This window comes from Oncorhynchus masou, chromosome 13 (genome assembly GCF_036934945.1).
Source record: "Oncorhynchus masou masou isolate Uvic2021 chromosome 13, UVic_Omas_1.1, whole genome shotgun sequence".
Classification (NCBI taxonomy): domain Eukaryota; kingdom Metazoa; phylum Chordata; class Actinopteri; order Salmoniformes; family Salmonidae; genus Oncorhynchus; species Oncorhynchus masou.
Window position 1 is genome coordinate 56,026,997 of NC_088224.1, and position 22,708 is coordinate 56,049,704.

Consider the following 22,708-nt stretch of genomic DNA (forward strand, 5'->3'; position numbering starts at 1 on the left):
TCTCTTAACAACATTATTTATAATGCCACTTGATAACACTTTGCTTTGAAAACTGCATATTGTGAAGCCATATGCACTGAAAACATGCTAATCACAAAGGTATTTGTAAAAATGTCTCTATACATATAAATACTGTGTTATCTGGTCATGTTCTATCCTTGTCATGTACCATTCTATGTGGTTATTTCTATATGGTTATTTGCTCCAACAGATGTTAAATCTGGTTAATGAAAACTTGTAAACTTGTTTGACAGAGGATTGCTGAGACTCGTCCAATGCAGTTTAGCACACACATTAAATTTCTACTTTCTAATTCACCAGAAAAGAAAAGGAACAATAAACTGTCTCAATGGAGACATTGAGACATTGTTTTGTCTGAGAGGTTTTGCATTCATTTTGAAATATTTCAATTAAAGAGAGTACATGTTCTGTTTCTTTAAACCATTAACCTTAATATCAGATGATAGTTTCCTATTATTTTATCTTGATTCTCATAGAGAGTGTTGAAATGTATTGCACTGTAGAAGCCTTTAATATTACATTTCAATGTATGGTATAATTACAAAAATCTTAATATATCAGAAAGAAAAAACAAGCTTAAGAAAGTAAATAATTAAACCACAAATCTCACACCATCCTCAAGCCTCAGATACATTAACACAAATCACTAATGTCCTTGTTACTATTCCTATCATCGGTAATATGAAAAAATGACATGTTTTTGTATTTACATACAAATTGCTTTTGATAAATTGGTTTGTGTTCTTTGTCAGTCTAATTCTACAATCATGCCCAGGTAAATGTCGGTAAATAAATTGGGAAGGCATTGAAAAAAGACATTTCCTTTTGGAAATTAAAATGTGTGGTATTTTTGCCCCCCGAAAATATATGAACAACACTACATAATTAATTGATATTCAGATTTAAACCAGTAAAATCATCAAATGTGATAAAGACTAAAATAGAAGGGAAAAAAAACGTGGCGGAACAATCACAAAAACACAACAGGGCAGAGGAAAAATATATTACTCTTCGGACTTTAGTCATTACAATGGGATAGCGATGTGTGGGTTTGACCAGTTCTGGACTCTGTTACCGTATGTTTTGTTGTCTTTGTCACCACGGTCACTGTTCCCTTCTTTGTTGTGGTAACATTCTCCTCAGACACCTCGTGGGTGGAGAACCGCATGCTTGGTATCTGGAGCCGGAAGGTACCAGCAGTTTCATCTAAACCCTGGCACTGGAGCGAGGATCTGCTACCCTGGGGAGAACCTTCTGGTGTAATGTGGAGGATTCCTGTCGAGTGGGGTTTCAGGTTGAATTTGGGGGCCTTGAACCAGGTTGACTGCTCTCCTTCTTCCATCTCCTTTTTGCTTCTCTCAGCCACTGCCTGCCCCCTAGACTTCCCTGGTACAAAACCAATGGAGACCATGGGCGTTTGGGATTCTGAACTATCCCGATCTAGCATTTCTGTCCTGGCCGATGAGGAGACCACATTGTCTTGAGTTTCCTCCTCTCCTTTTGCTGTCTTCTTCTTAAATCCTGGGAAGGACATTTTGCCTAATTTCACTTTCGGCCCCTTGATTTCTCCGTCAGTTCCTGAGGACTCATTGACAAGCTTAGCACTCATTTCAACGTCCTCTTCTCCACTGCCTATTATTGAATATGGCGAGGAGAACTCTATCTTTGGAAGCTTGAGCTTCCCTAACTTAACTTTATCCTCCTTGGATCCATTCTGGAATGTTGGATCTTTCTCACCATTGAGGCTGGAACTAGACCCCTCACCTTTTAGGGTTACATCAAATGAACCCGTTTTGCCTGGAGAGAAGGTAACTTTGGGCATTTTTAGCTTTGCTCCCTTTGACTTGTCATCTCCATCCACATCTCCTTCAATGCTCAAAGTAGCACTGTTTTCATTGGATCCTGACTTTCCAAACGATGGCTTCATTTTGATCTTTGGCATTTTGATTTTTGCCTCTCCAGACTCTACACGGGTGGACATAGTGGAGTGGTCTGTTTGGGGATTCACCAAAACAAATACAGCTTTTTTAACTTTGGGCATTTTAGGGCCTTCACACTCAACCTCTGGGTCCTTCAAATGTACTCTGGCTCCAGGTGAAGAAATAGCAGGTAAAGCCACCCCGAACTCGGGTATTTTCATTTTTTGTCTCATACTTGTATCTGCCCCATGGTCCCCAGTTTGAGATGCTCCAATATCAAAGTCTGTATCTGGTATTTTGGGGGATTTGATTCCAAGATGAGGTAATGTGAATCCATTCTCGGCGCTGGCATCTGTGCCAGTGGACTCGGCAGGGCCTTGTTTACTCTTCAGCCCCACAGGCATTTGAAACTTGATACCACCTTTGTCTTCTTGTTGTCCGCTGTTGATCTGTGCTCCTCCTTGGCCTGCTACTGAAGGACCTGAGATCTCCACATTAGGGAGTTTGAATTTTGGCAATTTGGCACTAATCTCTGGACCATGAGGTTCACCCTCTTGGCTGGCTCCTTTGGATACTGAGAAGCCCACATCTGGGAGGAAGATGTTTGGCAACACAGAAGCACCTGCCTCCGCATCTGCCTCTGCGTCTGCACCTTTGCCAAGCTTTGTCCTCTTAATCATAAATCTACCACTGGCCCCTTCATTCTCTTTCTCAGTCTTCTTTGTGGCTGCATCAAATGCTTGATCTCCAGTGTTCTTCATTTTTGGCATTCCAATTTTGAATTTGGTGCCTTTGACTTTCGGCCCCTTAACTTTGGTACCAGACGTTTTAAGGTCTAAGTCAGGCAACTCTATTATTTTTCTGTCTTTCTTTCCCTCAACTTTGTGGAAGCCTATATCCAGCTCCAGATCTCCTTTTGGGCACTCTATGTCTATTGTTGGCATTTTGATTTTCATCTTATGGTCTCCCTTTGAATGGGAACCAGTTTTGTCTGAACTCTTCTCATGAACCTCAGCTCCATGGTTGGGTTTTCCAACATTCATGTCCAAATCAAGGTCGGGAGTTGTAAACTTTGGTAAGCCAATCGAAGGCATTTGAATCTTTGCTGCTGCCTCAGCGTTGGGCTGTTTGATTTCAGCATCTATGTCAGCAGATTTTCCCTTTGGCAATGTAATATCTATCTCTGGCAGTTTGATTTCTGGCATCTTATATCTTCCACCCTCACCTTCAATTTCCAATTCTGGTGCATTAACATCTACACTTTTTCCTTTTGGAAGTGATATGTCTACCTTTGGCATTTTCACATGTGGCATCTCGAATTTTCCTCCTTCGACTTCCATTTCTGGTGCTCTAATTTCTCCAAACTTTCCTTTCGGAAGGGATATATCTACCTTTGGCATTTTGAATTTTCCTCCCTCTGCCTGAATTTCCATCTCTGGTGCTTTAATCTCTTCAGTTTTTCCTTTGGGAAGTGATATATCAATGTTTGGCATTTTCATATATGGTATCTTGAATTTTCCACCTCCTTCCATTTCCATTTCTGGTGCACTGATGTCTCCATGGTTTCCCTTCGTAAGTGATAAGTCTACCTTTGGCATTTTCATATGTGGCATCTTGAATTTTCCTCCATTTCCCTCAATTTCCAAATTAGGTTCATGAACAACACCAGTTTTTCCTTTTGGAAGTGATATACCAATATTTGGCATTTTAATATGTGGCATCGTGAATTTTCCTCCCTCTCCATGAATTTCCATTTCTGATCCTTCAATGTCTCCAGTTTTTCCTTTTGGAAGTGATATATCAACATTTGGCATTTTCATATGTGGCATCTTAAATTTTCCACCCCCTCCTTCAATTTCTATCCCTGGTCCTTCAATTTCTACACTTTTTCCTTTGGGAAGTGATATATCAACATTTGGCATTTTCATATGTGGCATCTTGAAGTTTCCTCCTCCTTCCATTTCCATTTCTGGTGCACTCATTTCCCCAGATTTTCCTTTTGGAAGTGATATATCAACATTTGGCATTTTCATATGTGGCATCTTAAATTTTCCACCCCCTCCTTCAATTTCTATCCCTGGTCCTTCAATTTCTACACCTTTTCCTTTGGGAAGTGATATATCAACATTTGGCATTTTCATATGTGGCATCTTGAAGTTTCCTCCTTCCATTTCCATTTCTGGTGCACTGATGTCTCCATGGTTTCCCTTCGGAAGTGAGAAGTCTACCTTTGGCATTTGAATTTGTGGCATGTTGAATTTTCCTCTCTCTCCATGAATTTCCATTTCTGGTCCTTCAAAGTCTCCAGTTTTTCCTTTTGGATGTGATATTCCAATATTTGGTATTGTCATATGTGGCATCTTGAATTTTCCTCCCTCTCCACAAATTTCCATTTCTGGTCCTTCAATTTCTCCACCTTTTCCTTTGGGAAGTGATACATCAATGTTTGGCATTTTCACATGTGGTATCTTGCATTTTCCTCCTCCTTCCATTTCCATTTCTGGTTCACTAATTTCCTCAGATTTTATTTTTGGAAGTGATATATCAACATTTGGCATTTTCATATGTGGCATCTTAAATCTTCCACCCCCTCCTTCAATTTCCATCCCTGGTCCTTCAATTTCTACACTTTTTCCTTTTGGAAGTGATATATCAACATTTGGCATTTTCATATATGGTATCTTGAATTTTCCACCTCCTTCCATTTCCATTTCTGGTGCACTGATTTCTCCAGACTTTCCCTTCGTAAGTGAGTCTACCTTTGGCATTTTCATATGTGGCATCTTGAATTTTCCTCCATTTCCCTCAATTTCCAAATTAGGTTCATGAACAACACCAGTTTTTCCTTTTGGAAGTGATATACCAATATTTGGCATTTTAATATGTGGCATCGTGAATTTTCCTCCCTCTCCATGAATTTCCATTTCTGGTCCTTCAATGTCTCCAGTTTTTCCTTTAGGAAGTGATATATCAACATTTGGCATTTTCATATGTGGCATCTTGAATTTTCGTCCTTCCATTTCCATTTCCATTTCTGGTGCACTGATGTCTCCAGACTTTCCCTTCAGAAGTGAGTCTACCTTTGGCATTTGAATTTGTGGCATCTTGAATTTTCCTCCATTTCCCTCAATTTCCAAATTAGGTTCATTAACATCACCAGTTTTTCCTTTTGGAAGTGATATATCAACATTTGGCATTTTCATATGTGGCATCTTGAATTTTCTTCCTTCTCCCTCAATTTCCAAATTAGGTTCATTAACATCACCAGTTTTTCCTTTTGGAAGTGATATATCAACATTTGGCATTTTCATATGTGGCATCTTGAATTTTCTTCCTTCTCCCTCAATTTCCAAATTAGGTTCATTAACATCACCAGTTTTTCCTTTTGGAAGTGATATATCAACATTTGGCATTTTCATATGTGGCATCTTGAATTTTCTTCCTTCTCCCTCAATTTCCAAATTAGGTTCATTAACATCACCAGTTTTTCCTTTTGGAAGTGATATATCAATATTTGGCATTTTCATATGTGGCATCTTGAATTTTTGTCCTTCCATTTCCATTTCTGGTCCTTCAATGTCTCCAGTTTTTCCTTTTGGAAGTGATATATCAATATTTGGCATTTTCATCTTGAATGTTCCTCCTTCTCCTTCCATTTCAATTTCTGGTGCACTGATGGCTCCAGACCTTTCCTTCGGAATTGATAAGTCTACCTTTGGTATTTTCATATGTGGCATCTTCAATTTTCCTCCCCCTCCCGGAATTTCCATGTCTGGTCCTTCAATCCCTCCACTTTTTCCTTTGTGAAGTGATATAGCAATATTTGGCATTTTCATATGTGGCATCTTGAATTTTCCACCTTCTCCTTCAATGTCCAATACAGGTGCATTAACATCTCCACTTTTTCCTTTTGGAAGTGATATATCAACATTTGGCATTTTCATATGTGGCATCTTGCATTTCCCATCCCCTCCTTCAATTTCCATCTGTGGTCCTTCAATGTCTCCAATTTTTCCTTTCGGAAGCGATATATCAATATTTGGCATTTTCATATATGGCATCTTGAATTTTCCACCTTCTCCTTCCATTTCTGGTGCACTGATGTCTCCATGGTTTCCCTTCGGAAGTGAGAAGTCTACCTTTGGCATTTTCATATGTGGCATTTTGAAATTTCCGCCCCCTCCTTCAATTTCCATCTTTGGCCCTTCAATCCCTCCACTTTTTCCTTTGGGAAGTGATATAGCAATATTTGGCATTTTCATATGTGGCATCTTGAATTTTCCACCTTCTCCTTCAATGTCCAATACAGGTGCATTAACATCTCCACTTTTTCCTTTTGGAAGTGATATATCAACATTTGGCATTTTCATATGTGGCATCTTGCATTTCCCATCCCCTCCTTCAATTTCCATCTGTGGTCCTTCAATGTCTCCAATTTGTCCTTTCGGAAGCGATATATCAATATTTGGCATTTTCATATATGGCATCTTGAATTTTCCACCTTCTCCTTCCATTTCTGGTGCACTGATGTCTCCATGGTTTCCCTTCGGAAGTGAGAAGTCTACCTTTGGCATTTTCATATGTGGCATTTTGAAATTTCCGCCCCCTCCTTCAATTTCCATCTTTGGCCCTTCAATCCCTCCACTTTTTCCTTTGGGAAGTGATATATCAAAATTTGGCATTTCCATATGTGGCTTCTTGAATTTTCCACATTCTCCTTCAATTTCCACCGTGGATACATCAATTTCTCCATGTTTTACTTTTGGAAGTGATATGTCTACCTTTGGCATTTTAATGCCAGGCATCTTGAATTTTCCACCTCCTCCCTCAAGTTTCACTTTGGATGCATCAATGTCACCAGTTTTTCCTATAGGACGTGATACATCTATATCAGGCATTTTGATGTTTGGCATTTTAAATTTGCCTCCCTCCCTGTCAATGTTTGTTTCATGCTTGACTTTAGGCAGAGTTACATCAAGATCAATAGGGGGGGCTGATACATCAATAGTTGGCATTTTAGGGATTTTCAGGTTTCCTTCATAACCACTGATGTCAGCCTCAGATACATCTGGGATTAACATTTCTTGCTCAGATGTCTTGGCAGCTGGCAAGGATATCTCCACTGATGGCATTTTGACCTTTCCTTTAGCTTCTAGTTTAGCACTTTGCCCACTCCTGTCAAAGTCTGTCTCCTTTGAGCCAAACCCTGGCATGGAGAACTTGGGCATTTTGATTGTAACATCAGGTGCATGAAAGCCAGCTTTCCCTTCCATTCCACTATCCAATGAGGCATCTATCTCTACCTCTGGTAGTTTACCTTTAGGAGATGACCTCTTAAACTTTGGGAATTTTAGTCTATATTTTCTATTTGTTTTGTCTGCTGGATTTTCTACACTGATCCCTGGCGTTGGAATGTCCACTTTCCCCTTTTCTGTCTTGATTTCCACATCAGGGCTGGCTATTGATACATCTTTCTTAGATATTCCAAAAGTTGGCATTTTCATTTTGGGCTTCCTTAGTTTACCTTTTATTTTTCCTTCTCCGCCTATTTCCACTGATGCTGGTCTGCCCTCACCATCCACTCGTGGGGGGCTAATATCAATATCGTCCTCTGTGCCATATCCTTCTAGGTTTACATTTCCACTAGACTTTCTACCAAATTTAGGGAGAGAAAATCTTGGCATTTTGAGAGAGACATCTGGCATGTCAAAACTTGACCCAGAGGATGGCCTACCACCCTCTGCTTTTAGTAGCTCCATCTCTTCCCTATCATCTCCTTTAGCTTTTGACAGCCCAAAGTCTAAGTCAACCTTCGGTGCAGATATGTCTACCGTTGGCAGTTTAACAGTTGGTAACTTGACTCCACTCCTACCCTCTGCTTCAATTTTGGGCATTTCAAACTTCCCACCTTTGACTTCAAGGCCTTCTTTGACATCACCCTCTGGGTGCTTCATCTTTGGTAGTGACACATCAAACTTGGGCATTTGAAACTTTCCTCCTTTACCAGAATGTCCTTCTATGTCAGTTTCTACCTCTGCTTTTCCTTTTGGGAGTGAAATATCAATCTTTGGCATTTCAAACTTTCCACCTTTGGCTTCAAGGCCTTCTAACTTAACTTCACTCTCAGGTAACTTCATTTTTGGAAGAGAAATGTCAAGTGAGGGCATGTGAAACGTTCTCCCTTTACCACCATGCCCCTCAACCTCAATATCACTTTCTGCCTTCACCTTTGGAAGAGACGTGTCAATATTAGGCATATGTATTTTACTGCCTTTCACTTCTGGACCCTCTAATTTAATGTCCCCATCTTTTGACTTCATTTTTGGCAAGGACATGTCGAATGTGGGCATGTGAAACTTTCCTTTTTTCTCAGAATGTCCTTCAATGTCTATTTCCCCTTCTGTTTTTCCTTTTGCAAGTGAAATATCAATCTTTGGCATTTCAATCTTTCCCCCTTTGGCTTTTGGACCTTCTACTTTGACTTCACCTTCAGGCAACTTCATTTTTGGAAGGGAAATGTCAATTGAGGGCATGTGAAACTTCCCCCCTTTGCCACCATGCCCCTCAACCTGAATATCTCTTTCAGTTTTCCCTTTGGGAAGAGAAATATCAATGTTAGGCATATGTATTTTACTGCCTTTGCCTTCCGGTCCCTCTAGTTTGATGCCACACTCTGGGAGCTTCATTTTTGGTAGCGATACATCAAACTTGGGCGTATGAAACTTTCCTCCTTTTCCAGAATGTCCTTCTATGTCAGTTTCTCCCTCTGCTTTTCCTTTTGGAAGTGAAATATCAATTGTTGGAATTTCAAACTTTCCACCTTTGGCTTCGAGGCATTCTACTTTGACCTCACCCTCAGGTAACTTCATTTTTGGAAGAGAAATGTCAAGTGAGGGCATGTGAAACTTTCTCCCTTTACCACCATGCCCCTCAACCTCAATATCACTTTCTGCCTTCACCTCTGGAAGAGACATGTCAATATTAGGCATATGTATTTTACTGCCTTTCACTTCTGGACCCTCTAATTTAATGTCACCATCTTTTGACTTCATTTTTGGCAAGGACATGTCGAATGTGGGCATGTGAAACTTTCCTTTTTTCTCAGAATGTCCTTCAATGTCTATTTCCGCTTCTGTTTTTCCTTTTGGAAGTGAAATATCAACCTTTGGCATTTCAAACTTTCCACCTTTCACCTCAGGGCCTTCTATGCTGACTTCCGCTTCTGGTGTCTTCATTTTTGGAAGTGATATATCCAATGCTGGCATTTGGAACTTGCCTCCTATTCCAGAATGTCCTTCAGTGTCAATCTCACCCTTTCCCTTGGGAAGGGAAAAGTCAATTTTTGGCATATGAAACTTTGCTCCTTTGAGGTCTGGTCTTTCGAAACTGACATCTGGTTCTGGTGACTTTATTTTTGGAAGGGAAACGTTGAATGTTGGCATATGAAATCGTCCTCCTTTACCAGAATGTCCTTCAATGTCAATTTCACCCTCCATTTTTCCTTTGGGTGGTAAAATATCAGTCGATGGCATTTCAATCTTTCCCCCTTTGGCTTTTGGACCTTCTACTTTGACTTCACCTTCAGGCAACTTCATTTTTGGAAGAGAAATGTCAATTGAGGGCATGTGAAACTTCCCCCCTTTGCCACCATGCCCCTCAACCTGAATATCTCTTTCAGTTTTCCCTTCAGGAAGAGAAATATCAATGTTAGGCATATGTATTTTACTGCCTTTGCCTTCCAGTCCCTTTAGTTTGATGCCACCCTCTGGGAGCTTCATTTTTGGTAGCGATACATCAAACTTGGGCGCATGAAACTTTCCTCCTTTTCCAGAATGTCCTTCTATGTCAGTTTCTCCCTCTGCTTTTCCTTTTGGAAGTGAAATATCAATTGTTGGAATTTCAAACTTTCCACCTTTGGCTTCAAGGCCTTCTAACTTAACTTCACTCTCAGGTAACTTCATTTTTGGAAGAGAAATGTCAAGTGAGGGCATGTGAAACGTTCTCCCTTTACCACCATGCCCCTCAACCTCAATATCACTTTCTGCCTTCACCTTTGGAAGAGACATGTCAATATTAGGCATATGTACTTTACTGCTTGTCACTTCTGGACCCTCTAATTTAATGTCACCATCTTTTGACTTCATTTTTGGCAAGGACATGTCGAATGTGGGCATGTGAAACTTTCCTTTTTTCTCAGAATGTCCTTCAATGTCTATTTCCCCTTCTATTTTTCCTTTTGGAAGTGAAATATCAATCTTTCCCCCTTTGGCTTTTGGACCTTCTACTTTGACTTCACCTTCAGGCAACTTCATTTTTGGAAGGGAAATGTCAATTGAGGGCATGTGAAACTTCCCCCCTTTGCCACCATGCCCCTCAACCTGAATATCTCTTTCAGTTTTCCCTTTGGGAAGAGAAATATCAATGTTAGGCATATGTATTTTACTGCCTTTGCCTTCCGGTCCCTCTAGTTTGATGTCACACTCTGGGAGCTTCATTTTTGGTAGCGATACATCAAACTTGGTCATTTGGAACTTGCCTCCTTTTCCAGAATGTCCTTCAGTTTCAATCTCACCCTTTCCCTTGGGAAGGGAATAGTCCATTGTGGGCATATGAAACTTCCCTCCTTTGACACTCGGTCCTTCTAAACTGACATATTCTTCTAGGGACTTCCTTTTTGGAAGGGAGACGTTGAATGTAGGCATATGAAATCGTCCTCCTTTTCCAGAATGTTCTTCAATGTCAATTTCTCCCTCCATTTTTCCTTTGGGAAGTGAAATATCAGTCGATGGCATTTCAATCTTTCCCCCTTTGGCTTCAGGGCCTTCTACTTTGACTTTACCTTCAGGCAACTTCATTTTTGGAAGGGAAATGTCAACCGAGGGCATGTGAAACTTGTCCCCTTTGATTGCATGTTCCTTAACTTCTCCTTCCATTTTTCCTTTTGGAAGAGAAATGTTCATCGTTGGCATATTAATGTTCCCCCCTTTGACTTCAGGGCCTTCTAGGCTGACTTCACTATCTGGTGTCTTCATTTTTGGAAGTGATATATCAAATGCTGGCATTTGGAACTTGCCTCCTTTTCCAGAATGTTCTTCAGTGTCAATTTCTCCCTTTCCTTTTGGAAGGGAAAGGTCAATTGTTGGCATATGAAACTTTCCTCCTTTGAGGTCTGGTCCTTCTAAAAGGATATCTGCGTCTGGTGACTTCATTTTTGGAAGGGAAATGTCAGAATCTCCTTCAACTTTGATGTCACCTTCCGCTTTTACTTTTGGTAGTGAAATGTCAATTTTAGGCATGTGAAACTTCCCTCCTTTGACTTCAGGTCCCTCTGTGTTGAGTTTACCCTCTGGTGACTTAAATTTCGGGAAAGAAATGCCAAATTTGGGCATCTTAAACTTTCCCCCTTTACTGACATGGCCTTCAACGTTAACTTCTCCCGCTGTTTTGCCTTTTGGAAGGGACACATCGATATTTGTTATCTCAACCTTTTCCCCTTTGATTTCAGGGCCTTTTACTTTCGCTTTACCCTCTGGGAACTTCACTGTCGGAGGAGAAATATCAAGCGAAGGCATGTGAAACTTTCCGCCTTTAGATGCTTCTCCTTCAACGCTGATGTCAACTTCTGTTTTTCCTGTTGGAAGTGAACAATCTATAGTGGGCATATGAACTGTGATGCCTTTCACATCAGATCCTTCTATTTTCATGTCACCCTCTGCTGACTTGATTTTTGGAAGTGAGACATCAAATGAGGACATTTGAATCTTCCCTCTTTTTTCAGACTTTCCCTCAATGACAATTTCGCTTTTTCCTTTGGGAAGTGAAATGTCTACTTGTGGCATGTGGAACTTTCCTCCGTTTACATCTGGCCCTTCTACATCGACCTCTGTTCCTGACGACCTCATTTTTGGAGGAGGAATGTCAATTGTGGGCGTTTTGAGCATTCCTTCTTTTCCTACATTTGAATCAATATTGACTTCACCCTCTGCTTTTCCTCTGGCAAGGGAAATATCAAGTGTGGGCATTTCTAACTTTCCCCCTTTCAATTCAGGTCCCTCTAAACTAGCATCGCCCAACATTTTAGAAAGAGAAACGTCACACGAGGGCATTTTGAACTTGCCTCCTTTTCCAGAATGTCCCTCAATGTTAATTTTCCCCTCTGTTTTTCCTTTAGGGAGAGATATGTCAGCATAGGGCATTTGAATTTTGCCACCCTTCACTTCAGGTCCTTCTACATTAATTTCTCTGTCTGATGACTTCATTTTTGCTAGAGAATTGTCAAATGTGGGCATCTGAAATGTACCTCCTTTTCCTAAATATCCTTCAATGTCCACCTCACCTCCCGCTTCACCTTTCGGGCGTAAAAGGTCAACTTTTGGCATGTTGAACTCTCCTTTGACTTCAGGCCCCTCTATATGCATGTCCTCCTCTGAAGACTTGAATTTTGGAAGAGAAACATCGAAAGTTGGCATTTTGAACTTGCCTCCCTTTCCAATGTGTCCTTCCACATCATCATTTGCTTCTCCTGATGTCATCTTTGGCAGTGAAATGTCAACAGCTGGTAGGCTCATTTTTCCACCCTTTTCTGGACCTTCAATATCCATATCAGATGATCCAATCTTTGGTCGTGAGATGTCAGTTTTTGGCATGGATATATTTGGCCCTTTAAAAAAGGGTCCCTCTATCTCGTCTGGCACTCTACTCTGGGTGTCCAGCTGCAGATCGATGTTGGGTGTAGAGATGTCAATAGCTGGCATTTTAATGCCAGACAGGCCTGTTGACCCTTCAACTCCTTCAGATAAACCTTTTGCTTTTATCTCACCATCAATTGCATCAGAGGGTCGGGCTGAGGGGAGTCCTAGTGAAAGCTCCACCTCTCGGTGCATAGACTTTGACCCCTCCTTGACTCTCACTTCTGGTTTCTGTAGGTTGACTTCCTTGTTTCCAGATGGCGAACTGAATTCCACTGAGGGTGGTGTGAATTTGACATCTGGAGGTTTCAGCTCCAGAGACCCTTCAGACAAGGCAGTGTCCGATGTTGTCTTTTTTGTTTTAGGGAAATGAATTCCGAACCTGTGGCCCTTTCCTTTGACTTTGACCTTAGCTCCAGGCACGTCTGGCAGGGAGACGTCAGCCTGTCCCTCTGGTTGCGTCATGTCAACTTCTCCTGTAGCCACCTCTGCACCCTTTGCGTTCATCCTGGGACACCTTATCATCCTCTTCTTCCTGCCAGTGGCGACCACTCCTCCATGCTGCTCAGTTCCCTCTGCCTTCCCATCCTTCCTCAGCTTGAACTTGGGGAAGGCAAACTCCACGTCGACGGGGTTGAGCTCCACGTTGGAAGGCGATCCCTCCATCTCCAACTCTGCTCCAGTGCTCCCTTTCTTGTTTTCCTTCAGCCTTTTCAATCCAAAACGTCCTCCCCTCTTTTTCTTCGCTTTGAAAGGTTTGATGCTCTTGACACTCTGCAACAGACATGCAAGTATGAGTTAGGTGGACATGAACCTGATGAATCTGGAATGACCAGTTCTATATCTCAATGCCAAATTGGCAATTACAAATACGATCATAGCCGTACCATTTTCTGCATCTTGGTTTTGGGTCCTTTCAGTTCCAAGCTGGTGGGGCCAGGGTGCATGGTGACATCAGCGCCGGCGATGGTCCTCTTCAGGAAAAAGGAGACTTTATAAGGCTCTGCACACTGCAAGATCTTCAGGGCATCTTCATACTTCACATTGTCAAAGTAGACTCTTGCACTGAGCAACTGATCTCCTGCAAGGAAACCAATCATCAGCCAGACAAAAGTTAATGTGCACACAGCACAAATGAGATAAAGAGAACAGGGGGAAACATGGAAGTCTTATAGTTGTGGTTTGCTTTTGACAATCAAAGGAAGGATGTGAAAGGGCATGGCATTTTGATGTTTACATTTTATACGCACAAGATAATGTACCGTTTGCACGTCAGAACAGGTGATTGATCAATGACTTTACTTGCAATAAATTACACACTACACTTAATGGAAGTTACACAGGGAAGGGATACAGATGGGGAGAAACAAGATGATTTCAACATTGCAGTTCTTTCAGTTATTTCTAAGTATGGAATGAATTTATGTTTGAATAGTTTACTGTTTAACATTCTCATTTCTATTTCTATCTATTAAACTAGTCCATAACTAATTTACCTCAGCTGTGTCTCATGGCTTTATATTCATGCGACTCTAATCTCCCTGTCCAGTTACCTTGCTGGAGGCTAAGATGCTTTGCTGCAGTGGAGTCTTTAAGGACGTCCTTAATGAAGAGGCCTCGCTCCCCTCCACCTGTGACACTGTAGCCACTGGCTCCAGCCTCAGCCTCTGTCTCTACCACAACCTCCACCTCCTCAGATGCAGTCTCCTCCTGTACAGACACACCAGAGGAGAGCGTTTCCTCACAAAGTCCATTGTCATGTTGTGTTGCTACCATGCTGTTTTCATGTGTTGCTGCCATGCTTTGTTGTCTCGGTTCTCTCTTTATGTAGTGTTGTGGTATCTCTCTTGTCGTGATGTGTGTTTTGTCCTATATTTTTATTTGATTTTTTTATGTTTAGTGCCAGTCCCCATCCCCACAGGAGGCCTTTTGCCTCCCGGTTGGGCGTCATTGTAAATAAGAATTTGTTTTTAACTGACTTGCCTCGTTAAATAAAGGTTCAATTAAAATAAATAATAATAAATACAGTGAAGGTCTCGTCTTCAGATGTGAACAGTAGAATGGCATGCGATTCTGAGTGTTTTCTAGGCCCGTGTAAATGTTTCTGTTTCATGAGTATTAGTGGTTTCTTGGCTCTTTACCACTGCTTGGACCTCTGTTGAGGAATCCATCTCTGTTTGGGCCAAACGAGACGACTCTTTCAGGTGACTTCTCTTCAGACTCAGCACCTGTTTCAGCTCTGCATGCAGTTTCTCTTTCTGAACCTAAAAAGAAGGAAGCATTGTGTCTGTGTTGATGGCTCAGTTGATTGGACCATGATAGTAACAATAATAGTTACTTTATGGGTTCAAATCCTGCATGGGCCACATACAATATAGGTTATTGTGTGTTAACTGTAAGATACAAGTATTTGGCAGGTAAATAACTTTGTAAGCATAGGGGATTGAAACCCAATGAGCTTGATGTGTGTGAATGTGTGTGAATTAGCCAATGAACGCTTTGGGAAATGGAGAGAAAATACCTATTAGGGATTGACAGAATACCTTCATTATAGCCACACTCTTGAGACTAGAGACATTATTCCTCTCATCACATGGGCTTTGACATACTCCATAAGCTCTGTGTTAGCTGCAGCCCTGACCCCAACCCCACTGACTGAAGTACAATGACACAATCAAAACCTGCCGAGGTCATTCCATTCCCCCGGCCGCTTCTGTCAACATAAACAACCATTCATTTAGCCAAGCTCAGCAGAGATACCACATTTTCATACAGCAGGTGGCAGGGCACAGTAGCAACAACAATTGACCTGTTGTGTTAGCATACCTCAAAGATATGCTGGGGGACTAGAGGATATGTCGTAAAACATTATTATAATGCATAATACAGTGGTCAATTCTGAAATGGTTCAAACATTTTTTTTTATAGGATATACGAGTGACGTGAAAATATTATACACCAGTAAGTGCATGTCCATAAACACACAATATATTGTTTTGCTTTCCTTAATTGTATTTAGACCCCTCCCATGTACCTAATTCCGAGTATCGGCTCCTCCTCTCAGACGCTATAGGATCCCTACCTGTAAGCTGAACAGGTCTAAGCACTCCTTCATTCCCATGTCTATCTTAAAATGAGCTGGGTTAGTACGCCGCGGACAGAATGTGAGGGTAATGTGCAATATGTATTATGTATGTGAAGTGTACAAGCGTGCACGACAGGGGTAACAGGCAATGTATGCATTATGCTGAGTGTGTAATGCACTGTGTCTATTTTGTATGTGTGTCTAAGACCATTTTCTTGGCTCTTTTTCTTTCCTATCCCATCCTTCCAGGGCTTGAGTGTGTTAGGATATCCAAACAGTCTCCACTCACCACTCTCTCCGGGCTCTCCTGGTCCTCTGGGGAGGCACTGTGGTGAGGGTTGGCGTGGGGGGAGGTGGGAGGCCTGTCCGAAGGGGGAGACCGCCTTTTGTCTTTTACCTGGCTCAGTAGAGGAGATACCAAGTTCAACAGGTCAGTAAACAGCACTGCAGTACACCACCTCAGGATTGGTAAATAGCGTGTCTGGAACAAGTGAAAGCCAGAGAGTGGCTACTCACGGCTGGTTCTCTGGCCTGGGTAGATACATGACCTTCTTCCAATTCTCTGTCAGAGTCTGCAAACAGGAGGAGATTATGTCAATGTTGGCGTGTGACGCACTGACAAGAGGGCAGAGGTCAACAAGACTATATCACTTGACCCCACTGACACATTGGCATGATATAAGGTCATGGATACAGCACATGGTCACACACATGCATATACTGTAAGATTATACCTTCTCGATTTTATATATATTTCTTCGCTTGACGCAGGTATTGCGGCATGCCTACGGATTTCCAACCATTTGGTTTAGTGACCGGCCTCTCAGACTGCGGTGCATTGCTATGGCACTCTTGGAATGATTTCCATTTTGCATATCCCTGCACCACCCACCCAGGCCCCTCAATAGCCCTCTACTTATAGGCAGGAGGCCCTTGACTTTTTTGCTGGTCCCCAGCAATGTCATGCGTGTCCTACCCTTTTGGTTTCATGAGATGGCTTTTTGATCAGTCTTGGCATGTGTGTTTATGCGTGTGTGTGTGTGTTTGTCAAGTGGGGGGGGATCCAGTACTCAGTATCAGCGTATTTCTCATGCCTCTATCGGGGGTGTCAGAGTGTCGGGTATCTCAGCCGGTCACGAGAACAAATTACAGACATTCAGAGTGCTCCTGCCCAGGATGGCTATACGTTGTGAAAGCAGGGACACCCGTCTTGGATAGTATGCTTCATGAGTACTGGACATTGTAATAAGAAGGCTGTTGCGTATCTGATCTATTATGATCTGTACAATGTTAATACCGGGTATCAAGAAATAACTAAATGGCTCTAACTAAATTAAACAAACTTTTTTGAGCTGATTTAAAAAACATGAAATACTTAAGAGCTTGTATCCATAATATCCAGGTAAAGCAGAGTTCAAATTATGCCATGACATTTGGGGAGGTCTCGATTTTTTTCATGCGACCTCCTACTGTATGAGTGCATGAGCTTGACTTCTTTTGATGGGCCGAATCGTAAAGACGTCACTTGGCGGAAAAAAAATTGCATTACCTTTTAACGTGGCATGAACACGTGAACACAACCAGTCAGCATGTTTTCATCTGATTGTCAAACAAATCACTTCAAAAGTAGGCTACCTGCGCATGTTTGTCTATTCTAAAATTATTCCAGCATCCAAACAGTGAACTGTTTACATGATACTTTTTAAACCATAAACCATGACACAGAGGTGGGGGGTGTTTGTTTCATTTGGAATAAGCTTTTACTTGAATATTTAACACTGTAGCAGTAGGCTACAAATGGCATTTTAAACAAATAGGCGAATGGATAAATTGGAATTATTTAGAGACCCCCTGCCCACCCTGCCCCCCCCCCTTCCCCCACCATAATATGTGTATGAGTGAAAGAAGCAGCTGACCAAGAGTGCTCCCTGCTCTGCACAGTGAGTGCTCCACATAGGTCAGACCACTTTCTTTATATAGAGCCAGCTCTCTCTGACCCACATCTGCATGCTTACTACTGACTGATCTATACGGCTTGGATCCCTTCCATTCAGCTTAGAGGGAGCTGCAGACTACAGTCCAATACAGCAAAACAACCTAACCTCCAACCTGGCAACCCATCTGTTTCGTTTCGCATTATGGGATTGACGTTCTGTGGTAAACGAAAAGGTTACGAATTAACGTTGGACAAGGACATGGTACTGTCTGCGTGCGTCTGTTCTCATGGTATGTTCAGCTGGTCAGATTTGGTGTCCTCAATGTTCTCAATGTCTTTTTAAATGCATTGGTCCTATACATTGAGACATTGCACCTAATTCGTCAAAAAAGGTTCACGGGATTAGGTTTCCCTCTGTTAGATTTGATAAGGAAGTAACAGACCTTGACTTGGTGGCCAGCTATTTGCTACTAGGATATGGGAAAGGACAGGACAGTTCACTACCATTCTCCCGGCAACAAACAGCCTGATCCCAGCCTCCGCAGGGTATCCGCCAGGACCCTAGTTAGAAACGGGATAAGAATGGGATCTTGTGACTTGTGGCTTTGTTTTTGGCGGATTGTGCAACAGCGACAACAATGCCAGAGTAACGATAGTGATATGAGCTATCTAATCTCCAATGAAGCAATATCTTATTCAATTATAATTGGAATATGTTTATATTTGGCTACACTGTGGCGAGGTTATGAAGTCAGGTTCCTGCACAACGGAACACATAGACCTACCCTTTTCTATCATAGCGTTTGATACTGGAATTGTCTTTCTGAACAAGAATATTGTTCAAGGCAAAGAACGACAAGCAAAGAGAACAAACAACCAGATCTAGAGAGGTCTCAGGGACATGCTTTCAGCAGTGGAGACCAGGCTGTTTCACTCACAACGTGCCAACAAATACACAGTGTGGGTATAGTATGTAGTAGGAAATGGGCCTAATATATTCACCTTATGAATATTTAAATGTCCCCACATACAGTAAACATAGCTTTGATACGAAGCGCTGTGTGTCTTGTTTGCTCTGTATATATTTTTGCAGCAGTTGAATCCTAGGGGCTTCCAGGTCAGTCACTTTAGACACTGATTTGGCTAGTCATCTAGACACCATGTCCAAATACTAATGGAATTCTGCAGAGGATCAACTGTGTTTTGTTTTTCTCCATCATTTGGAAAGTCTCAGTAATTGGGTTAGCAACTAGGCAACTAAAAGAGCGTCATCTGAAGTTGCAAAAAAATCTATTTCCCTTGGACTGAGAACGTGGGAGAGTCATCTACTGTAACCATCACATTGACCGTCTACCAGAAGTTACCCCATATGTACAGCCATAGTATGTAGTATTAAGACACACACTTAGCAGCTACAGACCTGCTGTGTGGAGAAAGCTAACCTGATTGGTGCTAATTCAATGAGGGTCATGAGACCCAGGATGAAGAGAAAGGACCCTTTGTGTACAAGGACCCTTTGTTAATCAATACTATTCCGGTAATAAGTTGACGTGCAAATATAACTACCAAATAGAATCAAGATTTACAGAGAAAAAGTGGTACGTTTGTGTACAACTCAGGGATAAATTTAGTCTAAAGCTATTGGATTTGAAAAACAGTTTATTCAAACAGTTCAATGCCAAGGCACATTATGAATCATGAAGAGACCTCCTAAAACTGCTACATATAGATTTTAGTGTTACCAAATTCCCCCATCTGTTTTCGTCAGTTATTGATCTCTACTTTCCCATGAAGATGAACTACTTCTACTAGAGGGGACCTATGCCAGCTTGAGTTGTGGTGAAAAAATCCTAAATGTATTCCCCCAACTGTGTCCAAAACAGACCCACGTTAGACTCCACAATCTTCGCTGCTGGTTGTTGTCAATTCCCTATTTAACAGGCCAGTGAAGGGAAAGCCCTACTCGGCATAGCTGGCATTTCCAGGAATGTCACAGACTTTAAACCATACAGATTATTGTTGGTTAAAAAAAACACTCCAGGACACTTTTGAATGTCTAAAACTAAACGGAAAGTATGTAGAAATTATAATGGAACTATACGTTTTCAAAAAACTGCGCTTTTTTTCTGGCCCGCAAATGGCTTTTGACGAACAAATCGGTCCAGAGAAAAATCTGCGCTGCCCTCCGCTGAATTTTGAAATGTGACCCTAGAGCCAAAACTATTGCCCACTCCTGCTTTAAACTGATCATTTGTACCCAACTGTGCTACTGTTATACCATAAGGTACACAGATATACCTCAGATACAATATCCTATTTAAAAACCGTACATTCTGAAACAAGAGACATCTATAACTAATTGTGGTATATTCTATTCTTCACTAACAGTTGCCTTGGACTGTTAATAGGTCAGCATGTGGACAGAATCCGGTTTCAGTGTCTGACTTGTGAATAACTCAAATCAAATTTTATTGGTCACATACACGTGGTTGCAGATGTTAATGCGAGTATAGCGAAATGCTTGTGCTTCTAGTTCTGACAGTACAGTAATATCTAACAAGTAATCTAACAATTCCCCAACAACTAACTAATACACACAAATCTAAAGGGGTGAATGAGAATATGTACATACAAGTATGTGGATGAGCGATGGCCAAGCGGCATAGGCAAGGTGCAATAGATGGTATAAAATACAGTATATACATGTGATATGAGTAATGTAAGATATGTAAACATAGTTAAAGTGGCATTATTTAAAGTGGCATTGTTTAAAATGACTAGTGATCCATTTATTAAAGTGCCCAGTGATTGGGTCTCAATGTAGGCAGCAGCCTCCCTGAGTTAGTGATGGCTGTTTAGCAGTCTGATGGCCTTGAGATAGCTGTTTTTCAATCTCTTGGTCCCAGCTTTGACGCACCTGTACTGACCTCGCCTTCTGGATGATAGCGGTGTGAACAGGCCGTGGCTCAGGTGGTTGTTGTCCTTGATGATCTTTTTGGCCTTCTTGTGACATTGGGTGCTGTAGGTGTCGTGGAGGGCAGGTAGTTTGCCCCAGTGGTGCGTTGTGCAGACCACACCACCCTCTGGAGAGCCTTGCGGTTGAGGGCGGTGCAGTTGTCGTACTAGGCGGTGATACAGCCCGACAGGATGCTCTCGATTGTGCATCTGTAAAAGTTTGTGACAAGCCAAATTTCTTCAGCCTCCTGAGGTTGAAGAGGCACTGTTGCGCCTTCTTCACCACACTGTCTGTGAACACCAACAACAACGAGACAGCCAACAGGGAGGAGGTGAGGGCACTCAGAGTGTGGTGTCAGGAAAACAACCTTTCAGTCAACGTAAATAAAACAAAGGAGATGATCGTAGACTTCAGGAAACAGCAGAGGGAGCACTCCCCTATCCATATCGAAGAGACAGCAGTGGAGAAGGTGGAAAGTTTTAAGTTCCTGGGCGTACACATCACAGACAAACTGAAATGGTCCACCCAGGAAATTTTCCACCTTCTCCACACACCCTTGTGAGGCCCCAGTGTTGAGGGTCAGCGAAATGGAGATGTTGTTTCCTACCTTCATCACCTGGGGGTGTCCCATCAGAAAGTCCACAACCCAATGGCACAGGGCGGGGTTGAGACCCAGAGACTCCAGCTTTTTTTAACCTTTATTTAATTAGGCAAGTCAGTTAAGAACAAATTCTTAATTTCAATGACAGCCTAGGAACAGTGGGTTAACTGCCTGTTCAGGGGCAGAACAACAGATTTTACCTTGTCAGTTCGGGGATTCGATCTTGCAACCTTTCGGTTACTAGTCCAACACTCTAAACACTAGGCTACCTGCCACCCCGAGGAGCTTGGAGGGTACTATGGTGTTGAATGCTGAGCTGTAGTCAATGAACTGCATTCTTACATAGGTATTATTTTTTGCCTTTATCTTTGCCTTCTTGGGTACAAGAACAATGGTAGCCATCTTGAAGCATGTGGGGACAAAAGCCTGGGATATGGAGCGATTGAATATGTCCGTAAACACACCAGCCAGTTGGTCTGCGCATGCTCTGAGGACGCGGCTAGGGATCCTGTCTGGGCCAGCAGTCTTGTGAGAGTTAACACGTTTAAATGTTTTACTCATGTCAGCCACAGAGAAGGAGAGGGGGAGGGTGCAGTCTTTGTTTGTGAGCCGCGATGGTGGCACTGTATTATCCTCAAAGCTAGCGAAGAAGGAGTTTAGTTTGTCTGGAAGCGTGACGTCGGTGTCTGTGACGTGGCTGTTTTGGTTTTTGTAGTCCGTGATTTCCTGTAGACCCCGCCACATACGTCTCGTATCTGAGCCGTTGAATTGTGACACCACCATGTCCCTGTACCAGCATTTTGCTTCTTTGATTGCCTTGTGGAGGGAATAACTACACTGTTTATATTCAGCCATAACTCCAGACCTCTTTCCATGGTTAAATGCGGTGGATCGCACTTTCAGTTTTGCGCGAATGCTGCCATCCAGCCACGGTTTCTGGTCAGAGTAGGTTTTAATCGTCACATTGGGTACAACATCTCCAATGCACTTCTTTATAAACGCAATCACCGAGTCAGCGTATTGGTCAATGTTGTTCACTGAGGCTGACCAGAACATATTCCAGTCCGCGTGATCAAAACAATCTTGAAGGGTGGCTTCCGATTGGTCAGACCAGCGTTGAATGGATCTCGTCACTAGAAAAACATCCTGTTTGAGTTTCTGCTTATAATACTGTATGAGCAAGATGGCGTCGTGGTCGGATTTGCCGAATGAACGGCGGGAAATGGCTTTGTATGCATCACGGAAGTTAGAGTAGCAGTGTTTGGGAGTATTAGCCCTGCGTGTCGTGCAATCAATGTGCTAATAGAATTTAGGTAGCCTTGTTCTGAAATTTGCTTTGTTAAAATCCCCAGCTACAATAAATGTAGCCTCCGGATATATAGTTTACAGTTTACATAGAGTCCAGTGAAGTTCCTTGAGGGCTGTCTTGGTGTTCGCTTGAGGGGGAATGTACACAGCTGTGACTATAACTGATGAAAATTCTCTTGGTAGGTCGGGTGAGC

The 22,708-nt window shown here is 42.1% G+C and overlaps 1 protein-coding gene across 1 annotated transcript; it reads right to left on the reverse strand.

Annotated features, from left to right (window-relative positions):
- Positions 1 to 932: 932 nt before the first annotated feature.
- Positions 933 to 21,989, reverse strand: LOC135553354 (neuroblast differentiation-associated protein AHNAK-like). The gene is made up of 7 exons (XM_064985505.1): positions 21,671 to 21,989; positions 16,230 to 16,285; positions 16,003 to 16,110; positions 14,770 to 14,892; positions 14,182 to 14,338; positions 13,516 to 13,709; positions 933 to 13,402 (listed from the first exon to the last, which is right to left on the reverse strand). The coding sequence occupies exons 1-7, from the start codon at positions 21,987 to 21,989 to the stop codon at positions 1,040 to 1,042; spliced, it is 13,320 nt and encodes a 4,439-aa protein (XP_064841577.1). The 3' UTR covers positions 933 to 1,039.
- Positions 21,990 to 22,708: the final 719 nt, after the last annotated feature.

Excerpts from the sequence above, each read along its gene's own strand:
- LOC135553354 (XM_064985505.1), bottom strand. The coding sequence starts at position 21,989 with ATGGTGGTGTCACAATTCAACGGCTCAGATACGAGACGTATGTGGCGG. Across the intron at positions 14,893-16,002 it reads AGGAGAGCCCGGAGAGAGTG|GTTCAGAAAGAGAAACTGCA; the intron begins GTGAGTGGAGAC and ends CCTTCTTTTTAG. Across the intron at positions 14,339-14,769 it reads CAACAGAGGTCCAAGCAGTG|GAGGAGACTGCATCTGAGGA; the intron begins GTAAAGAGCCAA and ends GTGTCTGTACAG.